Here is a 20,757-nt window from a genome sequence, read left to right on the forward strand (position 1 = left end):
GAATGATGTATCAATTTGACAGCAGGATCTCTGAATAAAGGAAACCTTCAGGGGGAGCTGACACATGATGTGTTTGAGGGGTGTGAATTACCATCTAGGGACCACCTAAAACCATTCTTACTAACATAATGATGCAGACAAGGCTTCCTGAATCACCAGACAGATTCATTTGGGTCAAATTAAGCTCAGTGATCATTGTACATCACTTAATATTAATGTAAGTAGATTCTACATTCAATTACTTCAGACATGTCGACACGTCGACCATCTTGGAAGGGTCAAAGTGTCATCACTCATAGTAACAGTAACAACATGGGGGATTTAGTTTGTCCAAATTTACCTATATATGCAATTTCTGGCATAGCTTTAGTCTTAAAGTTAGCAATCTAATAAGTCAACTAGTTAGCATGGCATTAACAGTTTAAGACTCTTATGATTAGCAAGAACAAGATGAATGAAGCATGGTCACTATTTGCAATACAGTCAGTTGTTTTTTGTTTCTGAATGAATCTGAGTCATTTGAATAAATGATTTGCTTATAATTTAAGAAATCGCGATGATTTAAACAAAAAATGTTGCCACCTACTGGTGTAAAAATGTAAATTGCCAAAAGAAAAATACTTACAAAAAATATACAGTCTGCTAGTCTGTCTGGAACATATACACACAGAGTGATATAAATCAGCAATGAAAGAAGGTAACAGTGATGGGAGTTATATTTCATATATTATCTTTTATATAACTTAATATATTGAGTTATTTTAATGCTTTTGTGTTCGATCGCAAAGGTTTTGCATTTTCCCAAGAAACTGCATTTCCTGGCAAAAGTTTTGGATTTTCTTGCATTCACTCATAAAAGCCACTTCATATTATTTCCATCAGCAGTTTTGAGAGTAAACACAAAAGTTTTACAAACTGTAGTACAAGAGATCCAAAAGTATTTAGAGAACAATGTTTTGGTGATGAATGAACATATGTCAGTACAGAGTGACATTTCTTTTTGAGAGTAGGCCTATTTTCCATACAAGAGCTATTGACAACTGCTGATTTCACTGGAGGAAACATGCTATTAAAATGTTCTACATGTTGACCTCAGTATAAATGTGACAGATTAGCTTCGGAGTATATAACTAATAACTGACAGCAAACACACCCACAGTCTCTGGACATCACGTCTTTCGTTCTGTTTTTGTGGAGTTCTGTATATATAAGTGTGAATGCGGGGGCTAGGTGTGATAATATTTGTGATATAGACCGTTGAAATGATCTGTGGGAGGCCATGTTTTGCTCCCACTGTTTACTTCCTCTTTAAAATGGCATTTTTCTGTCTTTGTCAATTTTCTTTTTGTCTCAGTAAAGTTCCTTTCATGGAGCGAGTCGTGTAATTAGCCATGATTAACTAGATGTCTAATGTGCATGTAATGACACAAAATAACCAAAATAAAAAATGACACTGAAATATTATGCGCTTAATGGGCTCCTGAAGATCATTAAACGGCATAAGAAATGTGTACTCATAATGTTATTTTGCAAGCTCTTTGGATTTGCTAACCAAATCTAGCTCTCCAGGATTCACTCACATTATAAAGTCAATTAAAAATCACCCATGAGAATACTTACACCTTGAGGTCCTTTTTTTCTGGTCAGCTGATTTGTGCTGCAACTCCAGCAGTCCGGCTACACTGATGAGATTCAGTGCCAGGGTTATAACTGATTGTGTGGATTACTTGTGGATTATTGTGATGTTTTTATCAGCTCTTTGGACTCTCATTCTGACAGCACCCATTCACTGCAGAGGATCCACTGTTGAGCAAGTGATGCAATGCTACATTTCTCAAAATCTGTACCCAATAGGAAACAAACTCATCGAAATCTGGGAGTAAATTTTCAGCAATTTTTTATTTCTTCGTGAATTATTCCTTTAATGCTCATTGGTTTAAACATCCATGATGTTTTGTTCTCTTATAAAATGTTTGATTTTTTAACTCTGCTATCATGTTTCATGTGTATAAATTATGTGTGAATATTCCCAAACACTCACAGTTCAATCTCTTTATGGGATAGGTGATTGTTGACATACTCTTACAAAAAATAATAATAAAATAATTTTCTTTATTAAACTAAAAATGGATGGAAAGCACATCTTTGGGGAGAAATTAAACAACTGGTACTTTGGGCGTCTTTTTCATCATTTGTTTTCATATAAAAGTAACAATTTAAATTATATCCAATTTATTAGCAACAACCCACAAAAGCATGAATCACAATCGCACCATCAACTAATCCACTACGAGAAGTAAGAACTGTCCATCCTGACTTATTACACTCCTTCCCTAATAAAGCTGCCTACTCACGTCTACTTTTGGCATTTCAAATGAGCCTATGGATATGACCTTGGTCAGCGCACATGCTGGACTCTCTTGCGGATTTGATTTGCGATATGCAACATAAAACAAGCATTTTTCCTGCTGCAACCCCTTTTTTCTCTCCAACAGAGACCTCCTGTGCAGCTCCCCTGGAGATTTAACACGAACACACACCCCACAGAGAACACACACACTGGAAATACAGCATCTAGTAGTGCCCGTTCCTGCCCTTAAAGTGCCTCCAATCACCACTGTCAGCCCCCCGCTCAACACCACCTGAGCAGCAAAGTTAGAGAGGACAGAGGCCTGAGTTCTATGTGCTCCATTAGAGTACTATTTTAGTCCCAGAGCTGGGGATAATGCCCACTGTACAGGCCAGCTGGCTGAAATAGAAGCTGTTGAGCGAAAGACTGGTGATATCTCAAAGATGGAGCTCCATTTAAGGGGTGGAGGAAGTAATTTGACCCTGAGTGGGGCGTTGGAGGGTTGTAATATAGTGCTGATTACAATGCCTTCTGAATATCGGTCACCTTCGGCTCCCTTTCTATTGGGTCGCCACATCTTTCTCTGCATCTTCTACCCTGTTTCCTTCCATTTAGGTAAGTTATTTCCATGAGCCAATGCATGTACTGGTGACATCCGTTTATGAACCAGTTCACCAAATCGGACTGAAATGTCTGAAAGAGTTTACAGATCAAGTCAGCGCAGATCTACAAGTCACTCAATGAAAACTCACTTTTGGAAGTGCCTGACAGTTACTCCGACTCAAAATTAGCCAATATCTCAGAGTATGTGATCCTATGATGCCGCTTTTTCCCAACTCATTCAGTGCTCCAGTTAGTCCAACAGTACTGAGAACCGTATCGACATGTCCGACATGCAGAACAGGCAAAATGTATGTTTCTGATGTATTTTGCTGAAAAGCATAACAAATAAAACCAGTGCTGTCAAGTGATTAATCGCGATTAATCGCATCCAATATATATATATATATTTTTTACATATTGTATTTATTTATACATAATATATCTACACAGTACACACACATGTATCATGTTAAAAAAAAACTTTTATTTTGGATGTGATTAATCACGATTAATCGTTTGGAAAACAAAATAAAACATATTGGAAATATAACGCTGATGATGGTTCTCACTCAAGGTAAGAGTCAATTAATGGTTACAACAGTCGCCAGTACACGGACCTGAGAAAACAGTTTGGACTCGAATTAGTTTTTATGGTTTCCCATGGTTTATGTAAAAAGGTGAGTTGATTAAGACTAGTTGATTCACTTTATATGCTCTAGACATGTAAAACATACATGTTTCTCATCATTGCATGCTTTAATAACAAAATTGTGTCTATGTGACATCATTGCATTATTACGTGAACGAACTGGTAAATCTGTTATTTGAACCATTGAAACAAACTGTCAGAAAGAAGCAGTAGCGGAAAAGAACGAGACTTCCCATCACTCGAATGTATTACACCTACGCTTTTGCATGCAATATATATGTTCCGCTCCAGTGCACTGAGGTTTTGTTGAAACATTTACAAATACAACACATTTTCTAAAACTTGCAGCCGTCACGATGTTGGAGAAATGTCAGATAGAAGAAATTAAAGCACTCTAAAAGTGTTCTGAGCCTGTTACATCCCAAACCGGGAACATGTCGTACCACTGCTCAGTAGAAACACGAGATGATTTGACATGGGTCCTGACACACATTATGGGAGAGTTCTGCAACAGCTGGAAAATCAGTTGTCGGAATAAAAGGAATTGTTAAGCAGCATGAGACAGAGGAAGACAAGACACTGTGAAACATCAACAACAATATACTGAAGCTACAAACACCAGAACTTGCTGTGGTTGAAACAGGAGAGCTGCAAAAATCATTTCAAAGGTGTTTTATTCACAATAAGTTCGAGTCTTTTAACATTGTATATTAACAAGGTCCATTTTAATGTTGACTTATTTGGAGAGTGATCTTGGTCCAATGAGAGTTCACTGTAGGTGGGGCTACCAATCACATTTCCACCTAAATTGAAACCAAGTCACCATCAAAACAGTCATTATGCCAGGTTAAAACAGTGTTGATTTCCAAAACTGATTATTCCTCACAGTAGTCCCTCATGCAAGGTCTTTCTATTGCCGTAAGTGTTGTGCAAACTTACAACATTAAATACAATGAAAAAAAAAATCCCCCATGGTCTCCAGCAAAAGTACTGGCTTCCTCAGATCAAACATCTCTATAAGTGGTTGGATGGGTCTCCATGACAACCCCGAAACTGATGTTATCACAGTACTGCTGGTTCTGTCGAAATGACGTTAGAGTCCAAACGGTGATGTAGAGTATGAAATCTGAGTCAAGAGAGGAAGATTCTGAAAATCCAACAACAGAACAGAGCATTGAATGTGGCTTACTTCTGAAATAAAGAGTCTTCTCCTCATCAGACAATTGAAACATCAAAGGACATAGAACAATAAAAGTGAGCACCACAGAAGAGAGCTGCAAACAGCCTGTCCAGAGAGGCGCCATCAGCACAGTTAATGCTGTCAACACCCTGTTTGTCAGTGCAGATCGAAGTCAATGTAAATAACGCCTGACTGCATCATAACACAATGCAGTTTGATTGCAACACATTGTGCCGATACACCCAGACAAGCTGAAGTTCTCGAGTTTCATCTTGAATGCAAACCACAATAGACAGCCTCCTTATAGCAGCCTTTCAGATTTAAAATGCAAATGATATGCATATGTAGCAGTGCCTTATATCCCGACAACATATACAGCAGCATATGGCGATGTCTGCTGATTGCTATCGCTCGAATGATTTCTTTATTAACGTATAGATTGGAATTGATATCTGAGGTCATAGTGCATGACTGATTACGTGTAACAAGAACAGCCATTTTGTCGGGGCAGCCTCTTATAATGGATACTGGATAGATACAATTTGCTCCAACAACAACAACAAAACCTCTCCAATCCCAGAAGCAATTATGTCCTGGCTCTCAAGAGAGACCAGCGCAGTTATATGCTGTATTTCACAATATTTCAGTTAAAATGATTTTTCTTGAAGTAACCCGACTGCTCTTGAGTGTAGACAATCTTCCAGTCCAGTCATGTCCCCGCCATTTTTTTGGAAAACCTCTAGAGTCTGCAGGCTTTAAGTTAGGATGGCATCTGGGAATTCTTCATCCTCTTCTCTGCATGCTAATGCTGAGTTTCCTTTCTAAGCAACCCAGATCAGAATGAATCAATCCTGTGGTGCAGTCTGTGGTGGTTGGGGCCGGGTTGCCGTGAGGCCTAATTGGCTTTCATCCCTTTAATAAAAAACTCGATGTGTGCTAGGCAATGAAAACCCGAACAATGCAAAAAGAGCAGGGGCTCTCTGGATCGATCTGGATGCCCGTGCAGTATGCTTTTCCCACCATCTATTTAATTATTCACTCCAGCCAGCTGCCCCTCCAGGGCTTTCCATGCCGTATATGGAATGTCAGAGGTACAGATGCAGAGGCATGCCTGCCTATTGCAGGATGTATCACTGCAGTACTGTGGTGGGACAACTCTCTGGAGGAAGAAAGCGACACCACATCACATTTAAAGCTAACAAGCAACAACATTAACTGTATAGTTCACACAAAAATGAAAAATCTGTCATTATTCACTCACCCATGCCATTCTCTTTCATCCATGGAAGACAAAATGCAAATTCTTGAAGACAGTTTTTTTTTTTTCAGACATAATAAAAGTGAATGAAAATTGGGCTGTCAAGATGATTCAGGTACTGAATGAAGCATTATTATGGACTACATCTGAATTGCATAAAAAAGTATGTTCTGAATGTATGAAATTTGTATGCACATTCTTTATGTTGTCATTGTCATGTGATCTATGGAGTGACCACTGAATGATTCATTCTTTTGAGATGGATCTTTTCAATCTTTACATAATTGACCTAGATGATTCACCCAGGACTTACTGACTGATTCATTACTTAAGTTTCAGGTTGTTCGTCACACAAAGCTATGATTTGGCATATAGAAAATCACTGGAATATAGCACTGGAAGAAGTCATACGGACTACTTTTATGATACTTTTATTATGAATATTTTTGGTAATTGTAAAGGCCCTTTCACACCAAAAGTGAAATTGATAAGCCTCCGGCTAGAGGAAATGCCTCTGCACCTCAATTCTTCTTCTTGTAAATTTAAAAGTAATGCGTTACTTTACTAGTTACTTAAAAAAAAAAAAAAAAAAAAAGTAATCTGATTACATAACTTGTGTTAATTGTAATGTGGTACCCCAACACTAGTGGTATAAAGATATTTAAAACCCGCACTGTCTGAGCTAAAACCGGACAGATGGCCAGTGTATTTTGCATTCATTTTGAATCTTGAATCTTGAAAGTTTACATTCATTGTAATTGCATGGAAAATATCAACAAGGATATATTAAAGGTATCCTCTTTTGTCTTCTACAGAAGAAAGAAAGAGTCACTTTGATGGTTCTTGTCATCAAACCCACTGATGCAGAGCTGGTCGTACCTGCACAGCCTTATGGGTCGCCTCAGCACTGCAGCTTTGTATGCTTAAAGAATGAGAAGTGCAGCAAAGCGTATGGCGGAAACATCTCTACAGCACCTGCCAAGTGCTTTCCTGCACAGTGTCTTCAAAGAGAGCTCCAGCTCTCTGTAGAATGCTTGTCTTGTCTTGTCCTCCAAGGTTTTTTTTTTATTTTCTCCATGAATCTGTTTTAAGGGTCTGGCTCGAGCTCTCTGAGGTTTTTTTCTATAACCCCTGCCCCCAGCTACTATTACAACTCTTATCTTGACTCTACAACCCCCTATTTCCCCATTTTTGCTGTCTCTGTCTTTCTGTCTCCCTCTTTCTCACTTACTCACTCATAAATCTATGTCACATATCTCAGCCCACGAGTCTCATTTATAAAACATTCTTGTGGACTGAAATTTCATCTTATATTAAACTCAACAGAAAAAAGTGCTCGACACAAAAGCTTTTATCTGAGCAATCTTTAGAGTGTGTGAACTACGCCGCTATGCTTTGGAGGATTGTTGGAGGCTTTTTGTTCTGACCATGACACTGCTGAATCACATTCAATGGAAGTGATTGCCAGTGTAATCCTCAGCGAATAGATCAGATCTAGCCTCAAATTTAACCCTAAAACAGGCAAGAGTGGAAAATAATCAGCAAAAAAAAAAACAAAAAAAACATTTAATGTCACTTTTATATCATACATACTTAGGTGAAACATATTATTTGATTGATATACACCTATTAGGGTATAAAAACAGTCATCAAAAATTCTATGATTTATTGGATGCAAACAAATATGTAATATTCAAAATATGCTTCATGTCCAAGTGTCCTAAAATTGAGGCATAGACATTTCTTGCAATTTTACATTCAATATGCTTTGCAAACAATAAAGAGCTTTGCATTTTTGCTTTTACACCCTTCGGGGTTCATACTATAGACATATTAGAAATGGATTACACTGTGTGATTTTTCCAAATTATTATCAATGGTAATTAACAACAGTTCAGACCCAGCTGATTGAGCTTAATTTTATTCAAAGCAAGACCATTCATATAAATCATAAATGGAGAGTTTTAAGACACGTCTGAACTACATATTGCACATTAATGTCTTATCTGTTTTTAAGTGGAGCTAATGTTCAAGTTTTTCATTAAGCACAACATTTATGTGTCTCTAGACTCCTACATCCCTGAATGAGATTTCTTCTAGTGAGAAGGACAAAAGTTACATACTGTGTGCAATACTTCTCTTGTTTTGGAAAGACATTAAATGGATGTCTGATTACATGAAATTTAGAATAAAGAGGTAGCACTTGTGGCTTCAGGAAACCGTTCACCCAAGATCCCAGCACTGCTGATGCAGACCTGTGGCTTCAAGCACACAGCACTCTTACAAATATGTCCGTTATTGGCATCTATGGTTCCATGAAGAATATTTAACATGCATGGACCCTTTCTATTGCACTAAAGGTTCTTTATAGTGGAAAACGGTTCTTAAGGTTAATAAAATGTTCTTCACACTAAGAACAAAAATGGCTCTTAACTGTTCTCTGAGAGGTTCTTTGGGGAACCCAGAATGGATCTTCTATGGCACTGCTGCCAAAACCTGTGAGGGACTTCAGATCTCACAGCAATAAAAACTACACATATCTGGCTAATATAGTGTCATAAATCTAATCTTGAACTCCAAGAAGTGGACAGAAAAGACACGCAGAGGTCCAACCATTAAAACTTCTACACTACAGCATCCAAAATGGCCACAATGCAATTCCAAGCAATTGACTTGATTCAATGCAAAAATTAAAAGGAGATATTTTTGCATGTACCTAAGCACACTGGTGTTTAACAGCTGTACACAGCATGTTCTCCCTTGGCAAGTGCATTCGTCCTATTAAAGCAAAACCTAATGGTGCTAATTCATCATCAAGCTAGGGGGAACACGGCGACGGCTCGCGTGATGAGGCCTGTCAGGGAACATATGTTGCCCAAAATGAAAATGACCATTGATGAACATAGTTTTGCCAGCCAAAATGACATGTTTCAACAAGCAGATTGGTTGAGACAACCAGAACCAGCATTTTCAGCTTCAACCACAAAACAATCAATCATTCCAACACTCAATGCTAATGAGGCATTGCACGTGTGTTTCAATATCACCTCAAGTTTGTAACATCTGGATTAGTCACTGTGTCATTTTAATTGGATTCATATAAATTGCACTAAATGAGCAACAAGGACATTGTTTGACATTTAGTGCCTCCTTTTTTGATAAATAGTGAAAGAGACATTTTTATTTGCCCTACTTCAAATATTCATATATTTTTGAATGGTGTATTGCATTATTTAGATGATTAAAATAGTTGGCACTGAATATAAAGTGGCTTTAGCAGTCCATTGTTTTATATCCATATAACGGAAGTGGTACTTGATTAGCTATTATGGTATAGAATAAATGTATTTATACTTCATTTATGAAAATGTCAGGGACATGGAAAAAAAATTTCATTACTTTTGTTGTTGTTGTTGTTGTTTTGTCATTATTCCTTTTCTAAGTAACCAAATGAAATAGTATATTTATTTAAAATAATACTTTAATAATACATTAATATAATTGATTAAATTAACAACCCTACTACAGAAAAAAAAATATTTTCCCCATTTTTTAACAGAATTATTTATTGTAATATGTCAATATATTGTACAACATAATAATTAATACAATAAGTTATATAATGTATTGATAATATTAATTAATTAATATTAAATTAGCACATAAAACTGACACCCTTATTAAAAGAATAGGATTTAATGTGTCTGTCATGTTTTTTTTTTTCATAATTTATTTTGCAATTATTTATTGTGATATATTAATGTAATGCATAATATAATTTGTAATTAATATAATTATATAATTCAATAATATAATTCATTTATTAATATTAAATGAGCAGTTTGGGGGATGGATGGATAGGCTTTTTGCAGTGTGGATGTTTTCAAATTAAAGAGTCTGAAACACCTGATTATTTTAATTCAACCATCTTTTTCTTTTTTTCTTTTTTTTTTATATTTGTTTTCAATGTTTATGTGTACAAAGGTCACTAACATTGTTCCACAAAAGAAAGTAATTCATACAGGTTTGGAACAACATGAAGGTGAGCAAATACATTTTAATTTTTGTGCGAAATATCCCTCCAAATAACTCCAAATAAATTTTTATTTATCTTTTTTTTTATTTATTTATTTTTTATTTTTTTCAGCTGAAATCCTATCACCAAGTTTAAATTACCACCACATTTAAAACCCAGCGGTGTCAAATTCCTTTCATCCACCAGTAATTTAATTATAACTTCTGAGACTCATTATGAGACCATCTTTCTTGTATTCCAGACCGGACCTGTCTCTTTGGTGATCTTGAGGCAGTCTGCATATATAACCAGGTCCCTCTACGCTCCACTAGCTCTCAGTCAGGTGTGTGTGAGTGTGTGTGTGACTGTGGTGAAACAGACAGAAGCGCAGGAGTCCCAATGTTCCACACAAATCCAATTCTGCCACCACAGTCGGCATTCCTTTCAGTTTCACGGTCGTCTCGCTCGGCCCGGAGCATTTATCAGCTCAAGAAAGAGTCCACGTCTGGTCAATTTATCCACAAAGAACAGGAGGCAGATCCTTTTCATTTTTTTTTTCATTAATTTTTTTTGACAGAGAAAGGAAGAGATTCTGTACATGAGTCAAAGCCAGATGGAATGGAGGAAGTGCTTTAAAAGCCAATTGGATAGCAGAGAAAAAGAAAGATGTTTGAAGAAGCTACTCGTTTTCGTCACCAATTAAGGATGCACATCAAAGAGCCATTAGTGATTAAGAATGATTAGATCAGACTATGCCTGGAAGTTCACAAGTCATTAAAACTCTAGTCTCTGGCATAAGGTCTGATCCACATTGCAGTTTATTCTGGCCAAAAACCACCTACTTGGACAGGAAGCAAGTAAAAGCCAACACCAATCACTACTCTAAGGTCTGCAGCGTGTGAACCTGAAATCCATGATAGCACTATAGGTCATTATAGACTGGTGCACGAACACACCTTTTACATGACAGCAGTCTTCATTTAAATGGATAGATCACCCAAAAATGAACATAATTAATTCACCATGACTTTCTTTATTTGTTTTTTAATAATTTTATTAACTTAACATTTTTTGTGACCATTGGATTCTACTGTATGGCCCAAAAAATACAAAACATTTCTCAAAATAGAGTATCTTTGTTATTTTCCACAGAACAAAGAAAGTCTAAGTGGTTTGGAATGACATGAGGGTGAGTAAATGATGAATTTTTGGTGAACTACCACTAAGTTTGTAAAGGCACACCAAAGAAATTAGTGACTACAAACCTTTTGACAAATACAGATGCTAATTGTTCCCCAGACTGTTGGATTATTGCTATTGTATTGTAAACAATATACAGTCAACTTTTTTATAGTCTACTACAGGGCTGTTTAATGCTCAAATCTGATTAGTTGATGCACAGCTGAAGAAGCTCCAGGCAGGTCTTGACCGCATTACATGTTCATATCACTTCACCAAATGATTTCAGTTATTTCAAAGGTCCTTACAGCCTAAAACAGCAAAACAACCAAAACCCACAACGACACTGACAAAGCAAATAAATTTAGCAAACAATCAGATAAAAAATTTTTTTTTCAACATCATGTTGTTAGCGCTACTCTGACAATTTTATCACTATAATAGTTTAGCAGCTTAAAAGCTACATGACATTTCTCACTATAGCGAGGTAATAACATGCTGTTCTTGAAGCTGATAAACTTACAGTTTCGCTATTAGAGTTTAAGCACAGGCTCAGGTAATTCACACACTTAATCTCTCTCTCTCTCTCTCTCTCTCTCTCTCTCTCTCTCTCTTTCATAACTTGATTAATATCTGCATTACTCTGCTATCAACAATTCAAGCCTCCATTACAGGTCTAAAATGTTAAATCCTGTGATGCAAACTTTTTATGCTCAAATTTTGTTGCACTGAATTGAAAATATGGTATCATTTATGGGATTCACGTCATTCCTAACTGAATGTGAAGAGATATATATTTTGCGTTTTCGACAAATGGTATTAAGCATGTGTGCATATTTTAAAATAATTATTACTTCCCAACTAGAATTAGACCTAGAATGTCCTTCAACGTGCTGTTTCTTTATACTTTATAAAACAAATGTAAAGTGTTCAAGACATGTTTACGACCTTGACTTACCAATTACCTCGAATCAGGATTAAAAAACTCAAATCAGTACTAATAAGGTCGAGCTGTTATCTGTACAAAAGGTAATAATGCTTCTTCAACTTAATGGAATATGGAAAGCCATTGCAAGGTCATACCTAGAGTACAGCACAACTTTTTCAATAGAACTTACAAAAGAATTTAGCTCCAAACTTGATCTGGATTTGGATAGAATGCTTTCCAAAATCACTTATATGAGTAAATAATCAGTAGAGTTGAGTCGCTAAAATGAAGAGAGAGGCTCTTCTGCTTTAAATCAGATTGAAGAAAACTCAGGCTCTCAGGCAACCATGACTGAGAAAATGAACAATTGGATGAAGTTATTTACGGCATCTCTGCCACGTCCATCAGAAAAACCAATAAAAAGCACCAGTCAGCCATACTGAACAGCTATTTGTGAGAGACTGAGGCAAGATTGACAATTGCCATGTGTCTGCACATGTTAGAATACAGGGAACAAGGGTCAGAGCTCTGAGGATCAGAAAAATCAATGCTTCTCGTGATCATAACAGCTCAGGCTGGACTAGATCTCCGCTGGGGCTTCCGAGGTTGTCACCACCTCTGCTTTGAACACCAATCGTTCTGTGATCCTTATCGACGACGACAACAACAATTCTGTTTTAAGAAATCTATTTTACTCTGTTGGTTTGAGTTTTTTCTTGCTTACTTCCTCAGTGCTTCAATGGATGGCATCTTCATGGCGGATTGTCTGTTGAATATGTTTTTGTCATTAGAGTGACTGTCGAATGTGGGCAGGCTGTCGACATTGCTCACCTCAAAGACATCCTCTTTGCTTCAAACTCTCTCTCTCTTTACAGACTATCTGCAGAGAGGCTTAAAAGTTTGAAAGCCACCCACTCGGTTCAGTATTTAGCAGAGGGCAGTGCAAATCGAAGAGAAGGGGAGCACAAGTGATGCCACCTGCCCAGCGAAGCAACCTGGAGAGAGACTGTTTAATGTGGGAGAAAATAAAGCCAGAGTTCAGGATACTCTCAAAGGAACTATTGCATAATATGAGGTTCTATGAGATGTGAGAATGAAGCATCAGTGCTCAATGGATCACTTGTAGTGGTTACAACCCTGGATGATTGTTGTTTATTCAAACCCACAAGGTGCAATCCATAAACCATTACCTTTGGTGCAAGGCACTTAACCCAGGTTTCTCCAGGGGGAATAAATGTTCTATAAGTATTTTGCATAAAGCATTAGCTAAATCACCTCATTAGCAGGAAAGCTATTAAAAAAAAATTCTAGCTACCTAAGCCACAAACTACTCTATAGAAATGTTAGCAGCTTCATGAGTTTTCCATGTTTCATATGTTTAAAATAGTAGTAGGCATAAAATAGTACTATCATAAAATAGTCGGTGTCATTTATTCATATTCCTGTTTATTCCTGTTTTAAAAAAACAACCCCAAAACACATATATTATATTATAATGATTAACTGCATCCAAAATAAACATTTTTGTTTACATAATATACATACATGCATGTGTGTGTACAGGTATTTATATATACACAGTAAATATACACAGCACACACACATATATTATGTAAACAAAAACTTTTATTTTGGATGCAATTAATCGTGTTATTATATTATAATATATTTTAAACACCTTTTGAAGATTATTTGAATTACATTAATTACAGTTATATTTTTAATTGCATTATATTTTATTGTATTAATGCATACAAAAATATGTTCACACAAATACAAAAATTGAGCTGCACACAAAAGTATGTAATATATTATATTATATTATATTATATTATATTATATTATATTATATTATATTATATTTAACATCTTTTAAATATGTTTTGAATTATATGTAATATTATAATGACATTATATTATTTTATATTACAAACATTTTTAATTCTTATTTGGAGATGTTTTAAATTGCATTAATTATAATTACATTTTTATTGTATTACTGTATATTTTATTAGATATATTTTTAAACATCTTCTGTAAATATACATGTGCTGTTTTCCACGTGGACACAAAAACTGGGCCAAATGCAGACCGGGGCGCAGACATCAACGGACTGTACTTTTGAATCAAATTATTTCACATAGACAGTCCGTGAGCCGAAGCAGATCACGGACGAGGGAGCTATACGTTCAACTTTATGGACTTCAAGTAAAGGCCAATAAAGCAGTTTGGTGTTGCTTTTGATGAAAGCATATCTCTGTGATCAGACAGCAACTGTTCCTGATAAAGAAAACGGGTGTTTGACGTTCCCATTGTCGATAGCACTTGAAAAGTCTCGAACTGCGTGTGGTGTAATCCGGCTTCCGCCTTATCCAGCTACAGTAATCCCAGCCTTATCTCACCCGCCGTGAGAAAAATCATCACGAGGGGCTTTCTCTGACAGGTTTTTGATGCCTTATCATTGTGACACGGATTTTAATGAGGAAACCGGTAATTGTTCTAAAATCATAGTAATGACATACAAAAGACAGGTCATCATTTTTATTTTCTCCACAATCTAGAGAAGAACGGTGAATTACCGTATCTAGGCAGTTTGAAAAGCCGACAGGAGGGGGAAATGACTCTGAGAGATCTGTCCCCAGATACATGCTGACATTTCACACTGACGATTATTTGTCTTGTGATTGGCCGCTGGAAGCAATCAACCATCAACTATCCCACCTCCCACAATGCACATAGAATATGAAAGCATTCTTTGCATAGTGATCCATATTGCGGGTATGTTTGTGTTTACCTCAGGTAATAAAACTGGTACGGTCTCTGGTGCCAAATATAGACTGTGCATTTTAGATGCACATAAATAGTAAGTATTTATGAAATCACAAAAGAACAAAGCAGGAGGGGCAACACCCCAGAGTGCACCTGAAAAACATCACAGCGTTCCCTCGTCTCTCAAAAGTCTCTCAAAAGCACAAATCAACACAAGTTTGATCTTTGCGCCACATCCCTTTCAAGCTTTTTTTTTTTAAAGGTATTGAATAATTTAAAGCTTGCGATTAAAACCAGGACATGTCTAGTTACAGTAAGTAAAAAAAAAAAAAGAAATGAAACGCTCTTCACAAGCAAGTAACGCTCTGATCTCACAACTATATGGATGGTATGATGAGCTCTAAAGTGTTTCTTGGTGCCAAACAGCCACCAATTAGAAGATTTGGATGTGTTATATAAGCAGAAAGTGGGTGGGTTGAGTGTTTTAGATTATGGGGAACATTAATATTTACATTTATAGAAGTTACCGAATGAATTCTTAATGTGGCATGAATGTTGAATGAAGAAAAATGGTAACAGTCTCCAGTTTGCCGCTGCCATATTATGTCCAAAGTCATCATTATGACACATGCACTGAAAGAACAGATCTCATTGATAATGAAAGAGGTTCAATTGAAAGACCACCATGTGATCCAAACTCCCACACTGGGTTTTCATTTAGCTTACAAATCGCATAACCGTCACATGACCAGTCAGATGTAATGTAGTCTTTCGACTGGACCTTTGAATGCAAATTTGGTGAAATCTATTATAGATTTAATCTGTTGATCCTTCTCTATGCCATTCTATGACAACAGCTCTCAGCTCAATATGTGACAGGAATGCCAATCGAGGTCTCTAGGGTAAATCAAGCTCCTGTTTCATGAAACCAGTAGATTCATGTTGATGCCTCTTTCCCCTGTTCAGGCTGATATACGTAGGTCAGTCCCCACATCCTCTTTACTTCATAGTGTGCTGTATTAGGCATGTTGAAATAGCAAAAAGAGCTGAAATAATGTTATTTTGTGCCATTCAATGTAACTCCAGGCTCTCAAAGAAAATAAAATGCTGCTTTTGTATGACTCATATAATAAAAGAGTACTGGAGATTAGCCAAAGGATTTCACACTTATTATTCATTGGTATTTTCACACACAGTTTATCCACAAAGGGTCCTGCAAATCAGTATCGTCCACTATTTGTAAATGACATGCTGGAGTAGACAGGAAAAGGATAAATGATCCACAGCTGCAGGCAGTTATAAATCACTGTGTATAAATGACTTGTTGCTCTTCCTTTATCTGCAAGTAGCTTCAAATCGACACAAATCATCCTGGCACAAATTAATTGCACTTATCCACAGAGATTCATTTTCATTTAAAGTGCCCCTATTATAAAGTGAAAGTGAAAGTGAAAGTGAAAGTGAAAGTGAAAGTGACGTGACATTCAGCCAAGTATGGTGACCCATACTCAGAATTAGTGCTCTGCATTTAACCCATCCGAAGTGCACACACACAGAGCAGTGAACACACACACACACTGTGAACACACACCCGGAGCAGTGGGCAGCCCATTTTATGCTGCGGCGCCCGGGGAGCAGTTGGGGGTTCGATGCCTTGCTCAAGGGCACCTAAGTCGTGGTATTGAAGGTGGAGAGAGAACTGTACATGCACTCCCCCCCACCCACAATTCCTGCCGGCCCGAGACTCGAACTCACAACCCTTCGATTGGGAGTCCGACTCTCTAACCATTAGGCCACGACTCCCCCCTATAGGTAATGAAAGGTTCATATTTTGGTTTTGGGAGTCCCCAACAACAGGTTGACATGCATGTAAGGTCAAACAACACTTTCATTGTCTTATAATATACATTTATTTTTACCTTACTTGCTCAACGGCTCCCAAACAATACATTCAACTATTCATTTTTCCAAACCCCACATTTGCGTGACGCTAATCTGCGGTGATTGGTCGGATTGGTCTCATTTTCATGTCATCATGCCTGTAATGCCTGATAAAGCAGCGTTTGTTAGCAAAGTGCTGCTTTGTGTACAGCGTTACCGGGGAAACTGCTATTTTTACTGCTCCAAACATAGACTGTATAAAAACATGGACGTAGTGTCCGTGACGTCACCCATAGTTTTCTGAAGAGCATTTTTGAAGCTCAAAGTGGGCGGAGCCGCGGCCACTCCCCTATCAACACCCCCACATCGTGACTCTACCGGATAATCGAAAATAGGTAAAAAGGCAGGAGCTGGTTGCTGAAGCTACGCCCACCTAGCTTGACGCCAGTGTCAGCAGCTGCAATCCACCTGTCACTCAAGTGGCCACGCCCTTAATTATGCAGAACTTTAAGGCTTAATATAATTTAAACTGATGAGTTATAAAAAAAAATTCACCCCCTCACAGTTGTCATGAAGGGCAACATTAGCAATATATACCAAAATTATTTTTTGAACCAGGCTGTGAATATGTTTTTGTTTTTTTTTCTGCTGTAAAGTTGGGCATTTAAACATGGGGAGTCAATGGGATTTTTTTTATTATTATTTTTTATATATATATATATTGCATGTTGCTGGAATATTAGGCTGATAAAGTTGAACTGATATCAGGTAAATCAACATCTTCATATGAGATTTACAAATCAAGAACTAAAAGGAAATACCCTGTACCGTGATTATAGTAAGAATATTTCTGAAATGTAATATACAGCTGATTACAAATTACAGAAATTAATATTGTAAGATAGCAAGATAATGTTATTTATTTGGTGTTTTGTGAAAAAATGAAAATTGCATGAAAAAAAAAAATCTTAATCCAAAATTTGTGTAATAATCCCAAATAACTGTCCTTCCATTCCAGTTAGACTACAGAACTAGGAAAGTTTGTGGTACAGTAGATATATTTTTGTAATTTTCGGAAGGCAAGGACTGCATTTCAGTGATATTTTCCATGTGTCTCCTTGAACGTTATTTCTGGTCAAATGAGGAACAAGATGGCTCTATCTTCAAAGTAGCTGCTGGTATCATGTCTTTCTGCTCCTCTTACAAAAATCCCATTAAGGTCCACCAAACTTATTTCAACCTCTGGCTCATGCAGCTCTTTTATAATTATGGACAGGATCAGTAAAATACAAATTTAAAGAACCGACTTTATGTTTGTAGTCTGATTACATAATCCAGATAGGTTAAGTGTTACTACCCAACACAATATTGCAACAAAAATGTGGTATCTACGACAGTTAAAGCAGAAGTAATATAGATGTCACCCATTCAGTTCAGTTATGAAAGAGTGTTTACACATGCAGGCAATCAATCAATGAGTCCAGCTACTCAATACAGCTGCTCTTCAACAATATCAAATGAATAAGAGAGCAGAGCAAACAGAGCACACTGTGCATGCATTCATTTACCACAGACCTTCTATCATCTCGACACAGAAAAACACGTGCGCTTACACTTATTCCTACCAATCATTTGTGAACTTTTGCATAAATAAATCCATATAACAGTCTTGTGTTTGTGAAAGTAAGAGATGCAAATGAGATGTAGAATGCACAGTACTGATTTATGCATATTCTCTGCATACAGTACAGTAAATTAGAAATTGTTCAACAGTTTTAACACTTTTAACAAGCAGCATTACTTGTTATTCATGCATACATTGGTTGCCTATAGTGGCAACTGTCCCCACCCATAACCAAAACTTCCTAATTCATAAAAATCATCTTGCAAACAAGTACAAATATACACAAAAATAAATAATCTCTAGTCGATTAGACGTAACGTTTTCTGTCAGTGTTTGCTTGTTTTTTTTTTTATGCTCCATTATCACACGCAACGTTTGAAGATTCTATTCATTGGAGTGCCATTCCCGACAGAATTATAAGTTTTTAGATAACTTCTCTAGGTTAAATAACACTGTAAACGAGGTTGATCTATTCTAAATGAGGTTTTATTATAGCAGAGGCGTAAACGCACACGCATTTCTTTTTTCCTCAGCCGCGCGTGGACACCGGACACCGGTCTTTTTTTTTTTTTTTTTTTTTTTCTTACCTGCACGAAACTGTGATCTCCACTTTGGTGGCGGGGATGTTCCCCGTCAGCGGGTCGAACTCGTAGACCGAAGCCATGTCCTCGAGTTTGTCCATGATGTCTCCCTCCATGAGCGCGCGCGGCTCGGGGCAGTTCCACGGCTCGCGCAGCCTGGCCCCGCGGAGGCTTTCACGGTCCCGCTCGGACCAACCCGGAGTTAACAAGGCCAGGGTATTAATGAAGAGCCGCCCTATAACTCAAGAAACTTGAATGGGGTTAAAGTCGGGGGAAAGTCGCTTAAAACTGGTCTGGAGATTCGGGTGGTCAGCTGCGGTTCATCACCAGAGAGAGAAAGATCTCCTCTGCACATCAAGTGCTCTACATGTGCGCACGTTAAGAGCATCCAGCGCTCTCCAGCCCTACCCTACTATCTCCAACACGCCCATGCGTACTACTGCGCTCTCCGCTACACTTCTCATAGGCGATTTCCTTATAGAGCTGAATGGAGGTTAAACTGAATAAAATCCTGTTGTGCCAAAAGACATCATTTTAACACGATACGGGAGTATGTGCTTTTACTGGTTTTATTACGATTAAGATGGTTTTATCATGGTTTTTGTTATTAAAAAATAAATGAAATAAATAAATAAATACATTCTGTCGTATAGTTGCTATAATGTTTCCATAGCAACTTGGCACATTAAAGCAGAATTCAACTTATGTTTGGTCACAGGTAGGTGTGTGTGTGCGTGTGTCCATCTGCTCATCCAATCAGAATTTAGTGTTGGAACTATCCAGATTATATGTTTTTTTTTCCTCTCTGTGTCTTAAACTTGGATATACTGTTCCCATAATGTTCCCCTCACTCTCCCCTACATTATTTTGCATTTACATTATATTATACTCTATTGCAGATTCACCATCTGATGCAAACACTCCACTAATGAGGCTGATTCTGTGCTGATGAAAGTGGTAAGGTACCTCTGTAATATTCACCACTATTCTCTGTTGCAGAGGACAGATGTATAATTCTCCCAAAATACATTCGTAATTTTGAGGGAGAGAGAGATTTGGAATAATTATATTCTTGTTTTTAAGTATAAAAAAAAAAAAAACACTAAGGTTTTCTCCTTCTTCTTCTTCATTTCATGATTAATGCATCAGGGTGTTAAGAAATTATACAGCACTATTACATTAGTAACCAAAAGCATCAAGTCACTTTTCCAGTGAATATCAAAGATTCATTATGAATTCACTCTGATTTAGTGTAAAAATGCAAAGCTCTGACCTAGAATTTTAGGAATGTGTATCAATTCAGCACCACCATGTGTGGACAGCTCCCAAGAGCCAAAGTGAACAAGTTCAGTATGTTTCAGCAGACGTGTTGAATAACAGCTCAACAGCAGAAAATCTAGCCGTTATTTGGACTTTTCCTGTTGCCTAAAAGCCTAGTGTTCAATGTTTGTTTAAAAACCTCTTATGCATTATAATAATAATGATTTGGCTAATATTTTAATTTTTAATGGGGACTGTAAAAAAGAAAAAAGCCTTCCAATTAACATGCCCTTTCTTTTATTTTGACAGGAAGGTGGTGCACATTGTTATTATTTTCAGTAGTCCGACTGCAGCAGCACTTTTTGGAACCAAATAACCATTTCCAAGAAACACCAGTTCATACAAATAAATATACTAATTCAGTAAATTCACACAAATTTCTGCCATGCTATATTTGTTGCTCTGAGTAGTGGCTGAATC

At 37.0% G+C, this 20,757-nt stretch overlaps 1 protein-coding gene across 3 annotated transcripts in view; it reads right to left on the bottom strand.

Annotated features, from left to right (window-relative positions):
• The window catches only part of LOC109071687 (copine-5), a 132,500-nt gene extending 113,033 nt beyond the window's left edge, over positions 1 to 19,467 (bottom strand). Inside the window, exon 1 of one of the 3 annotated variants that reach the window (XR_006161083.1) lies at positions 19,024 to 19,467. Coding sequence is in view for 2 of the 3 variants with exons in the window: in XM_042766012.1 (XP_042621946.1) it covers positions 19,024 to 19,133 (110 nt within the window). In the remaining variant the exon portion in view is untranslated. The remainder of the gene's footprint in view (positions 1 to 19,023) is intronic. The other 2 variants (XM_042766012.1, XM_042766013.1) reach the window with 2 other exon arrangements.
• Between the last annotated feature and the right edge of the window lie 1,290 nt (positions 19,468 to 20,757).

Source organism: Cyprinus carpio, chromosome A11 (assembly GCF_018340385.1).
Source record: "Cyprinus carpio isolate SPL01 chromosome A11, ASM1834038v1, whole genome shotgun sequence".
In the NCBI taxonomy this organism is placed as follows: Eukaryota; Metazoa; Chordata; class Actinopteri; order Cypriniformes; family Cyprinidae; genus Cyprinus; species Cyprinus carpio.